Source organism: Aptenodytes forsteri, unplaced genomic scaffold (assembly GCF_000699145.1).
Source record: "Aptenodytes forsteri isolate BGI_AS27 unplaced genomic scaffold, ASM69914v1 Scaffold269, whole genome shotgun sequence".
Lineage (NCBI taxonomy): Eukaryota > Metazoa > Chordata > Aves > Sphenisciformes > Spheniscidae > Aptenodytes > Aptenodytes forsteri.
In genome coordinates this window covers 1039842-1060488 of record NW_008794418.1, presented here as the reverse complement: position 1 = coordinate 1060488, position 20647 = coordinate 1039842, and the positions used below count along the sequence as shown (strand labels likewise).

At 44.3% G+C, this 20647-nt stretch overlaps 1 protein-coding gene across 1 annotated transcript in view; it reads right to left on the bottom strand.

Annotated features, from left to right (window-relative positions):
• PSMD7 (proteasome 26S subunit, non-ATPase 7) overlaps nt 1-18193 on the bottom strand; it is a 136346-nt gene extending 118153 nt beyond the window's left edge. Inside the window, exon 1 of the mRNA XM_009289446.2 lies at nt 18188-18193. Within this exon, the coding sequence (XP_009287721.2) occupies nt 18188-18193 (6 nt within the window). The remainder of the gene's footprint in view (nt 1-18187) is intronic.
• Nucleotides 18194-20647: the final 2454 nt, after the last annotated feature.

Below are 20647 nucleotides of genomic sequence, written 5' to 3'. Positions count from 1 at the left end.
TCTCACAAGTAGTCTCCTGGTGCAGATTTGAGTGGTCTATGCATGCAAATGTTGTGATGCTTCGTCTGCTAGCATCCCGTTCCAGTCCCCCTTGGCCACTTAAAATCCGCCCCCCCCCCCCCGAGCAAGCAGAGATGAAATTGCTTCATTTGTGCAATGGATCTGCAGATCTAGGAAACTTGTTTCTATCTGATTTACTGATAATTTACTCCTCATTTGATTTTTTTTCTCCCCCCCCTTTGAAAGAAAACAGTGTCTCAGCTCACATCTCTTCACTAAGGAGGGAGGAATTGTTTCACTGGGCTGAAAGTATGATTGAAAGCAACTGAAAGAAATTAAAAAAGACCTACAAAAAGATGGCACATTTATTAGAGGACAAGAAAACCCCTTTGCATCTGAAAACTAATAGTAAAATTTTTAATTTACATTCCTGATTGCTGAAAAATCTGCTAGAAAAATGTAACTACTGAAAATATACAGTATATTATGCAAAGGTGTGTGTTGAACAGCAAGACATATTCCCCCTCTGATAATAATTTTTATGACCTTTTGGTGCAAGATAGTGCCATGCTTACTGTCTGCTTTCACTATTCGGTGTTGTGGAAACGCATTATATTTGTCTTTGATCCAGAGATCTGGATTGCTAAAACTGATGGCCACAATTAAAGACAGTCCTGTTGAAAACCTGACCTCTGTCTGCTCTCAACTTCATGTAAACTTTTCAATATGGATGTAATTTAGTATTAAATTACCCGTGCTTTATTGCTTTTTAGCACAGCTCTGTCCTGTTGCCTTTTAAAAATATAGAGAGTAACATAAAAGAAAAATTGCAGTGCATCTGCTTAATTATGTAATTATATACTTGTTTTCCTACATTTAGAAACCTTTTTGGATGTGTTGTCTATAGAAAAGCCATAATACTTGGGATGGATTACTTTTCTGTGTTCTCAGAGCATATCCAGAGCAAGACGCGTAACTGCAGTCGAGAGTTGTGTTGCTGTCTTGAAGAGCTTGTGTTGAAGCGTGCCCCTTTTTTTAGGGCAGCCCAATAAGCCCTGGAGGTTTTTTTCCCAGACCTTAAACATGACATCAGCCCGTGATTTTCACTCTGTGGTCTTGCAGACTTTCTGTTTGAATGAGGACTAAACTCCTCAGCTTTAGGAGATCACGGAAATCACAGACAACGTGATTGGAAGGGACTAGGAGGCATCAACTGATCTCTCTCCACTTCTAAAAAGAAAAAAAAAAAAAGTGGAATTGAGTGGCTGGGAGCCTCGGGGCTCCTGTTGTCTTGTGCCAGTTGCTACTGTGTCAGTGTTGGCGTCTCCAGCCAGCACCTCCTTCACCCGGCCGGTGAAGGTCTGGGCATGCCGCAGCTGCGCTCGCCCGTCGGTCGGATGTCTTGATCCTTGGCTGTCCTGTCCAAACTTCCTCCACCTGCATCTCCTTAGCAAAACGTCCAGCACTTGATCCGTTGTGCCTTCCTCCAGACACTCAGGGATCCCACACGTGATCCTGAAATAATTTTCTTGTGACTGTGGCTTTCATGTGTGGCATAGCATGTTTATTAGCAGAAAAGAAAATTACTATACATCTAAAATACAGCGGTAAAATTGCTCCCTTCTGCTCACTGCTTCAGGGCTTCTCCAGCCTTTTTCATTGTCACTTGGTGTTTCTGGCCCTTTCTTCTCACTTTATCGCTTTACAGTTTATCTTGCAGTTTGCTTGGTGCATCAGTATTACCCTGGCCAACCACAGTTAGGTCCATCTTCCCCGGCATGAGGAGAAATCTCTGTACACCAGGTCCTTGGGCAAATACCACCAAAAAGACGACTGTGTGTTGATTGCTGGTTTTGCACCTCTGTGTGTTAAAAGATGGTGGGCTGCCTGCTGGTTACAGTGCCGCTCACAGTCAAAGCGGTCTCTTCTTTTATTCTTTGGTTATGTGCAACATCTTCTTCACGGAACATTGTTATCTGATATGATAAAATGCATTTATCTGCATTCTGTCAAGAGCTCCATTCTTATCTAGGAAACTCCGTTTGAGGCTGTGTGTCAAATGCACCTAACCTTGCCCAAGAAAAGGCAACAACGGCATCTTCTGGGATGCTACCCCACTGAATAAAGGGGGAATGCGCCTTCTTGGGAGACCATCCCTGCGAAGGCATGGAAGAGCGATGCAGGGCTGCTGCAGCACAACAGCCTTTCTGTGAGCAACACCGGCACAGCCGAGACATCTGTTTTCCCTCAGTCTGTAACACAAGGAGGAGGTTAAACCAAAGGTGGGTTTTGTGCTGTTTGAGCGTATGTGGGTGATGGCGCTGGTCCAGGCGGTGCGGGGGAAGGAGGAGGCTCCTGCTTGGATGGGAACCTGCGAGCTTTGGGATGGCCGAAGAGCTGGAGTCTGCTGTGAGGACAGTTTCTGTCAGGGCTTTTATTATTTCAAAAGTGTTTGTAAGTCTCTAGTGCCTTTTAAGTATAAAATGACTGGTGAGGAAATTCCTTTGCTAAACTCCTTATATCGCCATTACTTTGGCCAGTTGGGATATACAAGACAAGGGATGGTCTAGGCAGATCCCTTGGGTGGAGGCTGCGAGCACTAGCAAAAGCTCAAGGGGTGAAGAAGCGGTGTTTTCTGAATTGGCAGCAAGACTATGTCACTGCAGGTCCCAACCAGCTTCTCCCAAGTCTCCATGCCTTGTAGACACAAAGCTAGAAATTGGGGATGGGTGAAATCGAGCTACTTCTCTCTTGGCAGCTGCTGGTGCTCTCCACGGCTAGAGGTACAAACCAGACAGGTCACTGCCTGAAGTGATGGAGACGCTTCCCAGTCATTATGTTGTAGCAGGTTGTTCTTCCCGCTGTTATGGTTTGTCCTGTTGCTGCATAAATTGTAATTTAGATGTTTTAAATGAGATTACAAGTATGTTTTAATGCACAGTTAATGCAGTCTATATGTATTGCACAGGACTTGTGCACCCACAGCCCTGGTCTCCCGCATGGCTGGGTCTGGGAGGTCTCCCCTTTGCAGGAGCAGTGCCACTTTCCACTCGTGGGAGCGGGATGGTGGGCTGCGAGTGGGGTAATACCTGCTCACCTGGATGCGGTGTGAGGTGTGCAGCAGGAGCCAAACCACCACAGCTACTGACTGCTTCAAAGACAAATAAAAGAGGAGATATTTTATTTTATTTTCAGAAATATTATGAGAACTGCAGGTTTCCTTCTAGACTCTGCCATGTAAATATACTACGGAAAGATTTTTCTACCACAACCATTCAGGTACTAAAGTGAATAAATAAATAGATATCAAAACACATCACCCAAGGGAGGTAAATGTGACTTATTAGAGACTTAAAATATAAAATTATAAGGTTAAAAATCATTAAAAATGAATCTAACAGGTGCAGTAATAAAAGAAGAGTTAAAGGTGTTTGCAGCCTAATCTAGTTGTATCTATTGCCTTCTCTTTCACACTGCCTTACTTTGATCCTCTTCTCCTTTAAGAACAAATGCAGCTTTACCCAACTAATAATTTATTTATAACTTTTTTTTCTAAAAATTGCATCCACTGGAAAAAAACACACACTGCATGGAATTTTATTGACTTCCATGCAAACATGTAGCTGCAGACCATCAAGAAACTGATGGGAGTACGTTTTATATCTTATCTAGCTTTTCTTACATATTTATTTTTGCAGAGGTTCATTTTGTGGGTTGAGAGCACTCACAACAAAAGCAAAACCAAACAAATCAAAATTTACCTGCAGGTGATTCCCCCACACCCTCTCCAAACTGTTGTTTGAATAAGGGTCCATCATTTTTTTCGTTTAGTCACGTGTCATCCGTCTCCCTGCTGTTGCGTATATTCGCTTGTAGTACTTTACCTTTACAGGCATGCAGCAGGTATACAGGAGCGTATAAAATGTATGGGCAGGTACTGAGAAGCAATATGCAACTTGACAACTTGAAAATACAATTATCTCCCTTACTGAGACCCAGATAAGGTATATATTTCCCAGGAGAGTGAAACTATGAATGATTTCCAGTGCAAAGGCGCTTCTAAAAGTTTCACGTCGCCATTAATGCACGTTATTCCTCTTCCCCATGCGTGTGTTGGCGTGCAGTGACGGCGGCGGCGATGTTGGTGTTGCCTGTAGGATCATGGGAGAGGTTGGCAGCATCCTGCACTGTGCGCCGGTGACGCGAGGCAAGCACATAAAACTAATTAAGCTGAGGAGCAAGAGATGTTTGAAAAAAAGCTTCACTCGCACTTTTTTCCCAGCTAAAAATGGTGTTGTGAGGAAATGGAATTTTTCACCTAAGTATCTGTCTTGATTGAAAATCTTTGACCTTTAACATGAAAAACAACAACTAATTTTTGAAAGCGTTTTTTTTTTTGCATTTTTGATTAAACTGCGCCAAACAATTATTTTTGTAAATGGAGTGGGTTTTTTTTTTTTCACCACAAAAAAGGGAGAAAACGCTTTCTGACAGGCTTTAATAAAAAGGCAGTTAAAGGGATATTTTCTCATGTGGATTCCATTTCCTGGGATGCTGAGCCCAGGAGTGCAGAACCTGTGCTGTTTGTGGGCTTTTCATCTGGAGGGTTTGCGTGTGTAGCTCTGTAGCTAAGAGGAAAACAGGGAAGTGTTTTGAAGAGTAAAATCTACAAACAGCTTAGTGGTCTGAAGGTAAAGTGGGTGCACGCATGAAACTTAATAGAGAGCTAATGGGGCTTTGGAGAGAAAGGAGCGCATAAATCGTACATTTAGCATTTTGGGGTTTTGGTGGTGGAAGTGTGGTGCAAATGCTTAGCTGTCATCTGGAAAAAAGGCAAGGCTCTGAAACCGTTTTTGTGAGGATGCTGGTGCAAAATAACCTTTCTACAGCCTCATCAGCATTTGGGATAATAAATATGTGACAGAGCTGCAGGCTTCAGCCTGGAGGGTGCCAGGCAGGGGACAAGGAGACGGCACAAGGAGCTGGGCATCGAGAGGAGCTTTGCTGTTGGACCAGAGCTGCTGGGGAGGCTGATGAGCCCAACGCTTGGGTTTGTCTGGGCCTCCGAGCTGGCAGGGGAGGCCGAGCAGCAAAACAAGCCGCCGTGATGGGGAATGGGATGGCTCTGCAGCCGCCTTCTGTACCAGCTCGGGATGCGCTTGCTTTTGTATAGGATATTGCAGCTGAGATGGGACTATGGCCCAGGGCACATGTCTAGTGGGCAACAGGCACCGCAGGGAATGACCCTTCCCATTACCGACTCCGGTGTGTTGACGGTGTTGCAAAGACATGGGGGTCGGCAGGATTTGTCCTTTGTCCTAGGCATAAAGCTGAGTCGTGGCATCTGCGTCTTCCACTCAGAGTTGTGTTGACAGAAAAAGGGGGCTGCAGAGGGAGAGCTTTTCTTTGCATACATATATAATAAATAGAATTACAATAAATATATAATAATATATTTAATAAATATAATATATACTTTTTTTGACTCTTTCACAACTTACAGCTGGCTGCAAGTGGGCTGGAGAAGGGCACGGTGCAGGGATGCTGCCAAGCTGCTTGGGGCTGCCCGGCTCATCGCCGGCTGCCCCCTCCTGCACTGTGGCTTCGTGGCGCAGTATTGCCGGGTAGGATTGAGGCTCCAGGGTGGGATCTGGCACCTGCAGGCTGCTCTGCGCTCGAGGCATTTGAGGGGTCCCAGTGCTGGAGCAAGAGGTGGGATGTGGTGAGGGCAGCAGTGCTGGTGTGCTCGTTGCTCCCCCATGCCTTTGGTTTGGGGAGGTTTGCAAAGCAGCTGCCTAACCAGAGAGGATGGGCAGCGATGGGCGAAGAGGTGCAGGAACCTGCTGGCTCACTTTGTGGGAGGTGTTAAATCAAACCAGTTTCTTAAGATGGGACACACTGAGCTGCGCTGAAAAACCTTTCAGCTGTCCCCGCTCAGCCAGACGAGGCGATGCTGTCATTGTGGCTGATGGCAGGATTGCGCCTGCCCTGCTGCTGGCCACGGCATGGCTGGGTGATGGCAGTGCAGTCCCTGGGGAGCCCGCAGCCCTGCGGGTGACCCTCCTCCAATAGCAAACCCACCACCTCCCGACAGGGAATGGGCACCACGGCCGGGGTGGACAAGGCGTTGGCCACTGGCGTAGGCTGTTGTCTCCTTTCTCCAGAATTTGGATGTGGGAAGAGGCAGGAGTAATGTTAAATCATTGGAAAACACGAGTGCGAGTGTGCTGCTGGCAGCTGGGCACTGTGGCCGCAGGGCACCACGTGCTGCCCAGTACCAAGCCTGGAATCGCTGCCTTAGGTGATGGCTGAACATCGTCAGCTCTGCACACAGATCTGGGAGCAAGAATGAGAATTCTTGTTTTTTCTTCCTTTTTTTGGTGTGTGTGTGCTCTCTGGTAGAGAAAACCATGACTGGGGAGCTGACAGCATCTGCCTGCTCTCCCTCTAACCCAGTAGTCTGTCCTGCGTTAACGGACCAAATGCTTCAGAAAAGGGAACAAGAAATGTTGAGTTAGACACGTGCAATCGTCTGCCCATGTACTATTTTTTCTTTTGATTCCCTGTAATTAGAAAGTGAATTAAACCACAACTTGTATGAGGTAATGTGTGGGGTTTGGTTTTTTTTGTTTTTTTTTTAAATTGTTACCATTAACTACTATAATTCTGGATATTTTTTCATATTAGCATAAATATCTACTGCATTTTTGCATCTGTCTGTGTTCCTCTGCTCGGTGTGTTCAGTGTCAGGGAGTTCCCAAGTTTAATTTGCATTTGTGGAAAGAAATTCCCCTTATTGGTTTCGAATGCATCACCTTTTAATTTCATGGAGGATGCCCAGGTACTCGTGTTATGAGATAGCCCATAAGCAGCTGATCTACCCCCTGTAGGTTATTCATTATCTTATATGCTGTTGTTATGTCTCCTCTTATTTATTGCCTAGCTAAGGTTAAAAAAAAAAAAAAAGTCTTTCAACCTCTGGTCATATGAGAGATTTTCCATATCCCTAATCATTCCTGATGGTTTGCTGTGAATCACCTCTAATTATGCAGTGTTATTTTTGAAATAGGATGGTCACTAGTATACATTACAGCTGAGAAGACTTGATTTACATGTGTTACACACTATTTTCCCATATTATCCAGCATCCTAATGTATTGGCTTTTCTAACCATGATATTTCAGCCTTATCCATCCTAGCATCCCACTTCTTTGGTAACTTCTTGCCTTCAAGCCTAGCCAAAACGCAGCAGCTACCGTCCCTGCCTGGCCTGTTACTCAGTCTGTCATTTCTGCCTTTCAAGTTTCTTCACTGGTTTCCTCTTGCACTGTCGCGAAGCTTGGGTTTGCTGCTCTGCTCCGCACAACGTGGTCCCAACCGCTCCGTGCCACTGCCCGCAGCTGCCAGGTCAGAGCTGCTGTCGTCTCCCGACATCCCTCTATGCCTTCCCCGGCGTTTTCTCCAGTCCTGGAACGTGCTTCTCGCTCAGATACTTGGGTAGCTTCTCCTTTCTTCAGTAAGTCTCTTCTAAAAAAGTTAGTTCTTCGGTGGGCCGCACGGGCTCTGATCCGTGCCACTGAGATACTTTCATCATCCTTCAGTGCTGAAGCAGAACTTAAAAATGATAAACCAAGTGTCTGATCCCACAAACAGTTACACACGCGAGTCAGCTTGTTGACTTCAAAGGAACTGCTCACATGAGTAAAGTCATGTATTGAGACATTTTCAGTAATGAAAATTCCTTAGGGTTTGTTGGGGGTTTTTTTTGTTAGTAGCACAGAACAGAATTTTGTGCCTCAATAAATAACTGCTCATTACAATTTGAAGGGTTACTTAGATGCTTTAAATTTAGATAGATGCCTACCTGTCTCTCCGAACTACTTCTAAATGCTAAATACTGCCAGTCCTGACGCAAGCAGTCGGAGCGAGCCTGTGTCTGCGGTGGGGAGGGGGAGCCTGTCTTGGTTAAACAGCAGGCGAAGGATGTGGGTATGTGACAATGGGCAAGCAGCAGAAGTGTATTTATTGTCATCTGTCTTCATTTAAAGTGAGTCACTGCTGATTTTTGGATATCAAAGAAAATGCAAAGATTCTTTTAGGAAGAAAACTGCTAAGTCTGGCCCGTGGTCAGTCCCAGGCATGCCGGGAGGACGTATCAGCCCGACGTGGGGACCATCGCTGCTGGCATCAGGCAGGTACCTCCCGGCGCTCGGGGCACCCGTCCCATGCCCCGGTTTGCCCAGCCCTGGACCGCAGCTCCCTGCCTGGCACCGGGGACGGTCCCTTGGTCTCCTCTGTCCCCTGCGGACGGTCAGTGCTCGGGTGGCCGTGCTTCCCATGTGCGCACCAGCAATGTGGCTAGAAAGTGAGAGCAGTCGCTACTCACCCGCGAGCTGAAGCCATAAAATGGAGGAGGCTTTAAGGCGATGCTTTTCCCCCATCTTGCTCTCAGTTTTAGCTGCCCCAGGTGTACGTGGCCATCAGCATCAGTGATGGTGTCGAGGGAAGTCAACTGTTTGCGCCGATTTCTCTGGGGAACTTTTGAGAGCCCTGGTTAGGATTGCTCTTTGTTCGCGTGACTGTATTTCCTTCTTTTCATTGCAACAGGGGCACATGCAGCTCTTTTTTTTGGCCTCCTATGTGCAGCTGGAAAGGGAAAGGGGTAGGTTTTAAGGCAATACAGGGATAGGCTGAAATTAATAAACAGGGCGGGCATTTGTAGTGGGGAATGAGTACACACCCAAAGAATCAGACTGTCCCCATCTGTACACAAAGCAGTTTTGTTCATCTTTATTTTTAAACTGTGCAATTTCTTACAATGTAGAAAATACATTTTAAATGTAGATACCTTTCTAATTTTGTCTATGCCTATGAAGCTCTCAAAGGCGGGGTGAGGGGATACAGGCATAAGTCCTGGCAGTTGCTCTCTGCTTGCCTGGAGGCTCCTTGCCTTATTTGACGCGGTAGAAAGTCCATATGGCATTTTCTGATGTAGTAGTTGGTGTATACGTTCATACTTCCTTGGATGAAATATTGTGAAACTAAAATGACTCATCTACAGGACTGAAGCTGAGCAGTAATGCTTTTTCTGAGACCCGCTAATAACTACTTTTAACATTTTTTTCTGGAATTTAAAATATGATTTTCCATCATGGAATTGAACACAGGGTTTCAGTTGCCTATTAGCTAGCAAACCCCTCGTCTAGCACATTATGAATCGAACCTGCCTCTTCCTTCTTAATACTTTCAATGAATTTCAGGAATTTTAGTTTTTCTGTTTTTTTGTTCTGCCATTGCATGTCCAATTCTCACAGTACAACTGGGTGAGACATCTTTGCTCTTAGTTTGCCTTGCGTCAGAAACATCTGCAGGGTTTCAAAACTGACTGAAGCTTCATTACCTTCTTTGCTCATATACAAATTTATTTTATTGCCGATCATACACCAGATCAAGTGACACCGTCAAAGTACTATTAATTTTCTGTTTATAGTTTGGCCCATTTCATAAAGGGGCACTCCATGGCAGTAACTCGTACAGCGGTTCCTGCAGAGTTTCATCCTGCACTGGGCCAGCTACACAAGGGTGAGCTGGAGAGTGGCAAACACTGGGTCCAGCACCCATCTTCACAAACGCAATTTGTGAGGAGGAAGGTGGCGAAACCGTCCCTGTCAGCCCTGGGGCTGCAACGCCCTTTGTCTTATTCTGCCAAATTCAGCCCTTGGAGGGGAGGTGGGTTTTGCTGGGGGTCTGCGGTGCCCTGGAGTCGCTGCCGGCCGTTTGCTCGCCGGGGCATGGGACACCGGCGCAGCTTTGCTCGGTCCGGGAGCCCGTACGCACGCGTGCCCCGTGGGGTGCAGGGGCCGTCCCATGGGTGTTGTGCATGGCCTGTGACATCTAGCTGGCCAAGGGGATTTTGTTCTGTGCTGTTCTGTCCTGAGAGCAGCCAGCAGCGCTGGGGGGACTTGCAAAGGCATCAGGCTGCAGATGGGCAATCGCTTCCCCCTGCACATTTTTGGTTGTTCTCGTTTTCTGCCTGCTGAGGTAGTGCTTAAGCCTGGACCCGTGCTGCTGCCTCCTGCCTCAGGAGCGCCGGCAGCCACCAGCCTCACACACATTTTCATTTTAGCAGCCTCTTCTGACTCTATTCAATGACGAAATGAGAGAAGAAAGGGTTTGAGAGAGGAAAGCACAAACAGCTGAATTCCCAGTAAAGGCTGTACAGGAAATAAAATCACCTCAGGAGGAAAGGTGTATTTTCCCCCCCCTCCACATTTTCTCCACGCCGGCGTGCTCACGGCCGGCACGAGCGTGGCTGCATCCCCGCGGCTGCGCGGGTGGCTCCGCTAGCGGGGCTGCGGGGCTCGGGCACCGCACGCTGCTCCACCCGCTCAGCACCTGCCGTGCATGGGGAGAGCGGGGACTTCCCTGCAGCTGCAGCTCTGCTTCGGGGGCACCGGGAGAATGTGCCGTGCACTGTAATGCTGGAACTATTTCCCAAAATTGCCAAACAGAGCAATTTTGTAATTACGCCGATTGCCTAATTTGTACTGAATTTTTTTTTTTTTGTGTTGTCACATTTGTCTTCTTTTTTTTTAATAAATGAATATTTCAGATAGGCATAAAGCACAGAATAAAAAAATGCTAAGTTATGTAGTGGAAATTAAGTGTGTATAATGGAAGACAAATTTCCAGTTTTTAACAAGAAGCAAAATTTGACTTCATTGGTTTGCGTAATTTTTGGTATGAGTCGAGCAATTGAGACTAAGATGTCTGATATTTAGGGAAAGATTTGATGCTTTAATAAGGGAATCCTCTGCCTCCCTCATCCATCATTCGTCATCTTCATCCATCCAAACACCACTGTAAATTTGTCAGAGCCTTTTCCATATTCAGTACTTGTATAAATAATGGCCGTTGTGAACAGAAAAAAGGAAACGTGCATTTTCTATTTCTGTTCTGTCTCCAGTCATAGCCGTGGAAATGTTTAGCAGGTTTTTGCTTTCAAAATACCCCTGCTCAGATCATATAATATAATTGCATAAGCAAAAGTGCATTCCAGCGTTGCCCCTTATTGTGGTTGCTACTTGCCAAAAAAACATGAGTTTGTGAGCTTTTCTATAATATATGAAACAGTCTGTGCTTCATTACTACGCGCTTTTATCCTACTTCATCATGTCTTCCTTCTTTTCTCTGCTATCTTAGGGATTATGCAGCTTCTCTGCAATATTCTGAAATTAATCAAACCAAGCAAAACCTCATGCTATATTATCCATCACTGGTGGAGAATGATTTCCACAATCCAGGCAGCTTTACATTGTTTTGTCCAGGGGCTGCAGCAGAATTCCATTAACCAGAATACACTAGAAATTTGATTTCTCACAAAACGCATTTGTTAAATATTTGCAAACAGCAAATTTTTTAGATTTGATACCAAATATAACCCTAATCACATTTCTTTTTCTCTTATTTTAATGAGGAAGTGGACAAGCATAATGTCCACTTCTTTCTGTGAATTTTCACCCACTGAACAGCTGCTGGGTGCTAATGCAGCGAGGCTGAAGAAGCTTTGCTATGCAATGAGATATGTAAAAACTTAATGGATGCTTACCCAGACTATTTTATATTTCGTCTATTATATAATCAAGCTCTACAAGTAATTTCTTTCAATAAATTAGTAACCATACTGCAGATTGCAGACACTTAGTTTGATTGAAAGTAATAAAGGGAGATTATCCATAGAGTTCGTTGAAAGACGGTTCTGACTTGACCCACTGGCCAGAGAGATAAGAATTAATCTTATAAACCTCTCCACACTTCCACCCGCTCTGATCTGCCGAACAACAGCGCAGCGTCCCGTTAGTCCCCCTTTGTTCTAGGGCAGCCCTGGCTGGGGAGAGGGACCCCAGTTCGGGGTGGGCTGATCCAGGTCACGCGAATGCTACGGATGATTTCTGAACGGCAATGTGTTTTAATGGCAGTGGTACCCAAAGCACACAGACGGTGCAGCTGGTCCCTGAACAACGTGGTTGCAAAGGCTGTGCAATATCTGCCTGGCCTCGTACAGCACGGCACGAGGGCACAGGAAGCACAATGATGAAAGTTGGAAGCACAAAGGTGAAAGTTGGAGACTGAAAGATGTATATGGCTGTTTAACAGACACAAGTACTTACGCTACAGACTTTTTTTATCTCTTAGAGTAAGTTAAAGTCTCGGTACTGGACCTGACTTGCACATGGGCGTATCTGCCCCAGTCATTCAGGTTGCATCTGGTAGCTTGGACCAGATGATCGTTGTAGTTCCCTTCCAACAGAACTATTCTATTCTATTCTATTCTATTCTATTCTATTCTATTCTATTCTATGCTTGCCAGCTGCAAGGATTTTCTTCTGAGGAAAGGCCCTAAAAGGGGAAATAACAACAACAGCTACTGCCTGTTTACCACTGGGAACTGACTGGGAGAAGCGGAGCGGAGCTTTAGATAACTCCAGCTGATACAGAGCTGCTATGTAGGTTCAAATAGTTTCTGCACTCCGAAGCATTTGCACTGTTTTTTCTTCCCCTCCTTCTGCCCATGGGCTCTTTATTTGAGCCCTATGCTGCCACAGACTAATTTTTTTTCTGGGTATTTTACCATTGTCAAAGGTATTTCCTCTCTCCAAATGGCATTTTAATGAGTGCTTCCACAATTACTGATGATAATGTCATTAATTTATTTTGTACATCTTTTGCTAACAACCGTGAGCTGTTTACTTGTAATGATCCTGACTTCTCACCTCCTTCTCAGCACCGTTGGTGTTGAGCGTTATATTAAGTGGGGAAAATGAAAATGCCTTTAAATAACAGAATTGAACCACTCTGGGCATTTGGGGAGTGACAGTCACTGGGAATGGATGCTGATCACAACTGGAGAAGGGGCAGAGTAAAGGCTTGGGGTGTATCTGGAGGGGGACAAGGAGGACAGCGAGCACAGCCTTGTCCGTAGATGGCTCCCGAAGCCAGGTGAGAGGTGCAGCAGTGTCCTTGGGGGAGAGGGAAAGGGATAAGAGCTGCTTATGTATATTCCTTCATTTGTGAAATTAGACGGTCATGCTTTTTTCTGTTAGCTTGTCAATACACATAAATGGGATGCTTATGCTTCGTGTTAAGATGACGCAGACACAGGCAGTGTGGAGGGTAACGTCAGGTAAGAATTGAGCTGTAGTCAGATACGCAACGTAACTGTCAAACAGATGAGCTGAGAGGGTGTGCTTGCTGTTTTGTTTGTTACTTTATTGTGAAATAAAATACCGATGTTTTCAATTCATGTAGAAACTATCAAACTGCTGCTACCTTCCCTTTTTCTTTTCCTGAATTTGTGACTTCTGCTAAAATTAAGAGATTAGGACAGCATAAATCTGTTATTTAACTGTCTCAAGCCTCAGAAAAAATAGTATGCTTCTCTCTTTATTTCATGCTTTCCATTAAGGATGTACACTGCTGCGGAAGGACTTCAGTGACTACTGAATGACAACACTTCAGAAAAAATGTTTAGCTGCCAATGCAAAGATAAACAAGAATAGTACAACTTACTGCATTTTTCAGCTGAAATAGCACCATAGCCTCTTGCCACACCAAAAGCAAGACCCCACAGACAAATAACCATCATCGTAAGTCAGTGTTGCGGAGGCGAGGGCGGGGGTTGGATTTTCTTTTTTTTTCCCTGTCGCCAAATTTTCCTCTCCAGCTAGATAGCCTGAACTTGTGTGACATTATCCATCCTCATGTGCAAACCAGCCGCTCTCGCTCTCCTCATTATACATTCTGCTGGTGATAATACCACTGGGTTAATGCACCAGCTTTCACATCTGCAGACATCAGTTCACAACCTGATATGCCTACAAGTGAAATGAGGGTGATGGTGACCTCAAACAGATCCCCGGTGGATATTATTTCATATCAAATCATATGATTACTCATAGATTCAGTGGTTAGTTTTTGCTCAGATACCGAGGAATAAGGTCCAGTTCTGCAGGTTTTGGATGCTTTCAAATGAATTCAGGCAAACATTGGGCATTTCCCAGCACTCAGAAAGTCATGAAGGAACATACAGAGTACCTTCTCTTACCACAGCTGGGTGCAACACTCCCAAATCCTTATCTCCGCAAGGCAGATGGACAAATGCAGATATAGATGTGTAACTTCATGCTGCTCACGTACAATGCCAGAAAGGGGCATCATCCCGTTGCTATGAATTTGGAGTGACAATGATAAAGTGAATTATTGGGTGAACTGGGAGCCGTTGTGTGAGTCACATTTAGTCATTCCCCTGTTTCATACAGGCAAACACAGTTCCACACTTCTCTCCACGTCTTTGCTTATTATATTTATACCATGGTGGGATGAGCTCTTTTTCATTTACTCTTTAAAAAAAAGCAACAAAACCCACCCCAAACCGCAGTTCATTGACAAGCTGCACTGAACATCAGGGTATGAGACTAACATTTGTGACAACACCAGTGTTGGGGGTAATGTGATATTCAGATATTACGATGCAAATAACAGGTTTGAATTCTGTCTTTCTTAAGATCCTATGGGTGCATTGCTTTGGGTTAAAAAAATAGAAAAAGGTCAAGCACCATTGAGCTGGCCTCAGAGAGTAAACAATTATTTTAAACACCATGGTGTACTCACTTTCAACAAGAGAGCTTCTGCTTGCAAGCAATACAGTAGCATTCAAGTATTTAGGTCTCCTTAAAACTGTTTCTTCCCCTACTTGTGTTAATACAGATATTAAGCCTAATAGTATCTACTTAGCATAAACAAGAAGATAAAAATGATTTCTGTGATTGAAATGTTTGTTATTTAGCATTAAGCATCTTCATACCCTCATGTGTTTTGCATTTTAATCCACTCTGTGCTTGGTTTTGGGATTGATAGATTAGTTTTAATCCCCTGTCTAATAGTGGAGTACTGGTGAGATTTATTAAACAGGCAGGGTTTGGTACTTGGATTTAAGAGGACTCACATGCACTGTTCATGCATATTAAATCTGGGAAACCACCGGTTCAGTTTATAAAAGGCTGTGATGTCCTTTATCACTGAGTGTTTCTGTTGTGCTTCACTAGCTCAGTAAGCCTTTATTTTTCTGAAATGGAACATTTTTGATGGTTCCTTCCCACTGCATAAATCTAATATTCCAAAGATATATTTTTGACTGTTATTATTGAAATCTGTTCATTTTATCCTGAGTTTGTGTTGTCCCTCTCCTCCTTGGCTCGGAAGCCCTGAAGGTTGGGTGAGGATCCCACCCCACCGTGGGATGCGAGGGCTACAGCTGCGGGTGCTGAGTCTAGGGGCACCGGAGCCAAGGCAGATGCTCACAAACGCTTCCCCTGCCTCTTCGTTAGCAGATTATTGACTCAATTCTGTAGCTGTGTGTGTGCTTGAGGCTGTTGGTGTGGGTGTGTGGTGGTGTGGGTGTGTTGTGGTGTGTGCATAGGTGGGCCTGAAATAGATGTCCCACACGCTCTTCTGCACTAATAGCTTGGACTTGGTTGCCCGGGACTGAACTTGCCGGCAGAGGTGGTGCTTCCACTGACATGTTCTGTAGCACGTGAGTTTGAGGATAACGTATGATGGACGTGACCGAAATATTGAGGGTGTGCACTGGCTAAGAAGGTCATGCTTAGAGAAAAACACGTATCAGAAATCTTTTCTGGAGAAGCCTACACGCTCCACTGGCTCTGGTCATTGACTGTCTCTCGGTGTGCCACCAAGTCTCCCTGACACGTCCTCGTGTCCAGAGCCAAACGTCTTGTTTCGCTCTCCACTGGAATCGACTTCCCGTGTTTGCTGTATTTCAGGAAACAAATAAAAAGTGCTGTATGGTGATTAGAATGTGAAAACGACTCCTGTGTGGGTTTTACTGTTACACTGGGAAAAGCAGAAGCTTGATAATAGTTAAAAAACCACTGAAAACTTCAAACCCGCCTAAATTACAAATTCATGCCCTATCAGTGGAAGATAAGTTGACTTAATTTGCGGTTTTACTGGTTAATATACCATTAATGCTGTAATACTAGTAATGCTGTGAGAAATGGGGGAAATTTACTTTTTTGTTAATGTAATTATAGGATTGCTATATAAAAGTTATTAACTGCAGAAGTGAAAACTAGGAAAAATGAGTTTAAATTTAATGATAAAGAAACCACTAAAAGCTTTTTGCAAGAAGATGCTTTATTATTGTAGGTTTGCTTCTTTAGCTAACCTCTATTTTTGATTTACCAAATAAATATGTAAAGCAGATATTGCAAGTACAAGTGGTAGCAGTTGTAATCACCAGCTTAGGAACTCCCGTATTTGATTAGAACACAGATAATAAAAAAAAAAATCTTTCTGGATTTTTACTTGGTCATTGGGAACTGATCAGTCCTGTGAACTAAAGGAGAATATCAACTCTTGGCTTTAAGATCTTGTAATGGAAGATAGAGTTTTTTAGAAGCTTTAATTGAAAAGAAATTATGTGATATGCTGGATAATTGACAATACTTTTCTACCTCAGTTAAAGCAAATTTTTTATTCTGCATATGACATAAAAAGAGATAAAGAAGGCAAATAGGCAGTTATTTGTTCCCACCCCTTCCTTTTTGTTTTCTTTTTTCCTAATGCGAGAATCCACGCAGTGACACTGAAAGGTGGCAAATTTGAACAATGACGTTTTCACATAATCTGCTTTTAGCCCTTGGAATTCATTGCCACAAGATGTTGATGCAACAAGATTGAAAATATTAGATATTTTATTTTATGGCTAACGAGAACATCCATGCTAATATATATATTTTCAATTAAATAATCAAAATTCTACTGCTCCAGGACATAAGACAATCCCTAACCAGTAGTAATGGGGAGGGAACTCCCCTGTGGCCACGTTATTTCATAATTATCAGCTGCGAGGATTCTTGCCCATTTCAGTGCGAGGATACTGAACAAAATTAACCATTTGGAGCATGTGAGAGTAGGAAACCACTTGGTTCATCAGCTTTTTGTGTTCCTCAGGAAAAATACACAAGACGTTTGCAGTGCAGGGGTTTCGTGGGACCCTCATTTTGTGATGCAAAATTTCAAAACTGTTTGCAGTTATGACGTTGTCAGCAGGGTAGAAAATCACTTTATAACTTTTTTTCAGTTTTCCCTTCATGCATATAGCTTTGGCAATTTAACACAGGCAAATTTAACACAGTTTAATATATTAAAAGAGAAAAAGAAAGACTGTTGTGTAAGGAGATGTCGTAAGGTCTCCCGTGTCGGTCCGTGCTGTCCCTTGCAGGCTGCCGGCAGGGCGGTGCAGGAGAGGTGGGGTGTTACATGGGGTGCAGCTGGACCGCGGGAAGGACATGGTGCTTCGGCCGAGCACGTCTGAGAGGCTCCCCATCACGCTCTGTTTTTTACCTGATGATCCACGATTTGAACAAAATGAGGAAAAACATGGAAAGTCTGTACTTTTTTTGATAGCCTTGCTATTCTGAAGTAGTTGCATTATAAAGTGGGCTTCAGCTCCTGACTGATGGGAGGTGGTTGCTAAATAGAGCTCACAGGGGACTCTCTTTGGTGTCATGCTTTCCACAAACCGAGCACTTGAATTTCACAGAGCCCTAGTTGCAAACTACAACCTCCTTTAAGACACCGTGCTCACTTGTCTCGAGGTATTCTGGCATATTACAACTTTAAAAAAGCAAAAGCCACATCTGGGAATGAATCCAACAAACCTAGAAGAACTCGTAGAAATGCTATATAGACATCACAGCCTGGGTTTCAGTTTCCATTTCTATTTCCAAGGCACTCGTGGCACCATACGAACCAATAGACAGCACATTTTGTTTTAGGTTAACAGCAACCTTCGGCTTAAATCAGAGAGGAAACGCAGTGATGTGGCATGCGATTTGTCTCATGTTCTTTCTGCCATGCGCTGGGTTTTCTGTCAGTGGTGACTGTGCATCAGTCCTCCCCAGACCTGCCTGAAACTGCTTCAGCCTGACTGCTGTCAGCCCTGAAGCTCTCATTTGGGAACCACTTAGCAATTAAAAAATCTCTTTGCTTACTTAAGGTGATTTGTTGATATGTGAGTACATTAGTAGGGAAAAATATGTATGAAACAGGAACCGAAGCGGGAAGGTTGTGCACAGCGTTTCTGCAGTCACAATTTGCCTACGGACATGATGCCCTCCGTGGAGGTGCTAACTTGTGACTGCGGGATTTTGCCGTATTCTCACCTAACTTCGTGTAAGACGCCACGGAGTCATCAAATCACAGCACATCTCTTGTATCAAAAGAGGCATAATAGTAACTCATGTTTTTACCATCTTCTTTGAGAATACTGCTGGCACTGAAATGTGCATCTATAAATGAAAAGGTGCAGCTGCAGAAAAGATGAGCTACGAGCTGCACGCAGAAGGTGGTTGCTGCTGTCCTGTCTCCATTAGCTCATGGCTCAGCTTTCCCCACGGGAACGAGGTGGTGTTTTCCCAGCCAGCCGTTTCACTGGCACACCTCTGATCCTGGTTTTAGGAGGTTTCTAGCTGTTTGCCGAGGACAGATATCAAGCTGATGGCTTGCCGGTGAGAAACACAAAGGCTTCCCCTGCTCAGATCCTGGAGGATTTGAACTTAGTGGCTATGAGTTCTTCACGGATGGGGACGGGTAGCGGGGGGGAAGGAGAGTGGAGCAAGTGAGAGCCTCGTGGCAAACCTAAGTCAGCTCATAGCTGGTACTGAGCTGAAATGATGAAACAAGGACTTAGCTTTATGTTTTAAATCTTTCCTGGGCTTCTGCTGCAATTAAACAATAAGCACACACAGGTAATTGGGTTCCCCCACCGTTAGGTTTCCATTACATGAATGATACCTGCTGGTGGGGACAGCCATGGTCTCCAATACTTTCTTTTCCAAAGTACTGACATATGCAAAGTATTTCACTGGTGTTCCTTGCTGTTTTAAATATGTTAGAGATGCAGCTCCCAGAGAAGTTCCTGCTTAGCACCAACACTGAGATTCTTCTCCGCTCTTCCTTCCCTCCCCCCATGCCTTCAGACATTATTTTTTCCCTTTTGATTATTTACAGAAGCCGCAGTCACGGCAGGCGCCTTCCCTGTTCTGTTAATGCAGTTCTGGGATGATGTCCCTCTCCCCTGTGACTGTTTCCAGTCCTTGCAAACTGGGACGGGTGTTGTTTCAGCACATATATCCTGAACTTTAAATAGCAAACTCCTTGTTTTCTACTTTTTAAGACTACAAAAGTTATGAGTGCTCTTCGAGGCCCCGGTGCTGGCACACACTACCAACGTGCTGCTGTGTGTGCTTTCCCTCGCTGGTGAATTTGGCTACTGTAAATCTTTCAGTGGCCTCAGCTATTTTGATTAATTCACTATAACATGAAGCAACGCTGAATGATGTCACATGGGTAGAAGTAAGAAAACATCAGCTTTTAAAATAATTTCTGGCTTGCCCCTACTGTATGCCAGTAGTTCTTGCCATTTGAAGAAAAATTTTTTTTGTATCCTTTTATGTAAACACATCATGTTAAAAAAGGCAAACTATAAAATGTTAAAAACCCTGCAGGGTATTAAAAATACCAGTCTCAATGCATGTGTTCATTCCTTTCACTTTCTTTTTAGATCACTAGTGTTGGTACAAAATGAGCTGAGAGAAGGAGAGAATTCTAATTAGGTTTAAAAAAGAAAAAATATGGCAGTTTATTTTGAGCGCATGTCTGCTTTGCAAAGGCATATCCCATTTCAGATGCAGGCAGAATGAATCATTATTACACATTTATCATCATAAAAATGCTTATTTGGACTTTTTTTAAAAAAGAAAAGGAAAAAAATTATAAAAAGGGCAAAGCAAAGAGCCATCTCTGAAGGGCAGTTATTGCTTGCCCTTGCTTGGGAAAAAAGGCTTTCTCAATGGGATTACGTCCCCACTCATAACCTATCAGCCGTCTGATCAGAAATTCATAACGCAGGCCATCCATTTCCAGCTCTGCGAGGGCTGCATGATTGAATTTAAATAGGCAAATGCCAGATTTGAGCTTTGACATTCTCTCTGTCTCTCTCAATCTTTCTCTTTCCCCTGCCCTCCCAATCATAGCGCCTTTCTTCCTCCCTTTCTTCCTCTCTTCTCTCCGCACACCACCATTTCACATGAGGCTCGAGCCAGCGTGATGAGAAGTTATCGGGAAATGGAGGATGGATGTGGGGGGAGAGGGAGAGGAGGGATGCACGGCAAGGGAGAAATGTTGAGGGAACTGGACAGCAGAAAATTATAAATTGTTGCTGTCATGCTTTCACTGGGACACTAAAATCTGGTTTTAAAGCCCCCCACCTTTTTTTCTTCATTTAAAAGGAGATATTTCAGCATACATTAATAGCCTGTGTCCTTAACCAACCTGTAAGATGTCTGTGAGCACAAAGCTCCTAAGCTATTCTCTTTTTTCTGTTTCTTACATAGCTGATAAGGATGAAAATGAATTCAAATCTGTGCGCTCTCAGTCATGGTGTTTTAAGGTACAGCAGATGAAAAAGCTGCCTGGTGGCAGGCGCTCGCCGGGCCTGGGTACCGTCCCACCCCACCCTGAGCCCCCATGGCAGCCGAGGAGCCGGCGCGGGGCCGGGAGG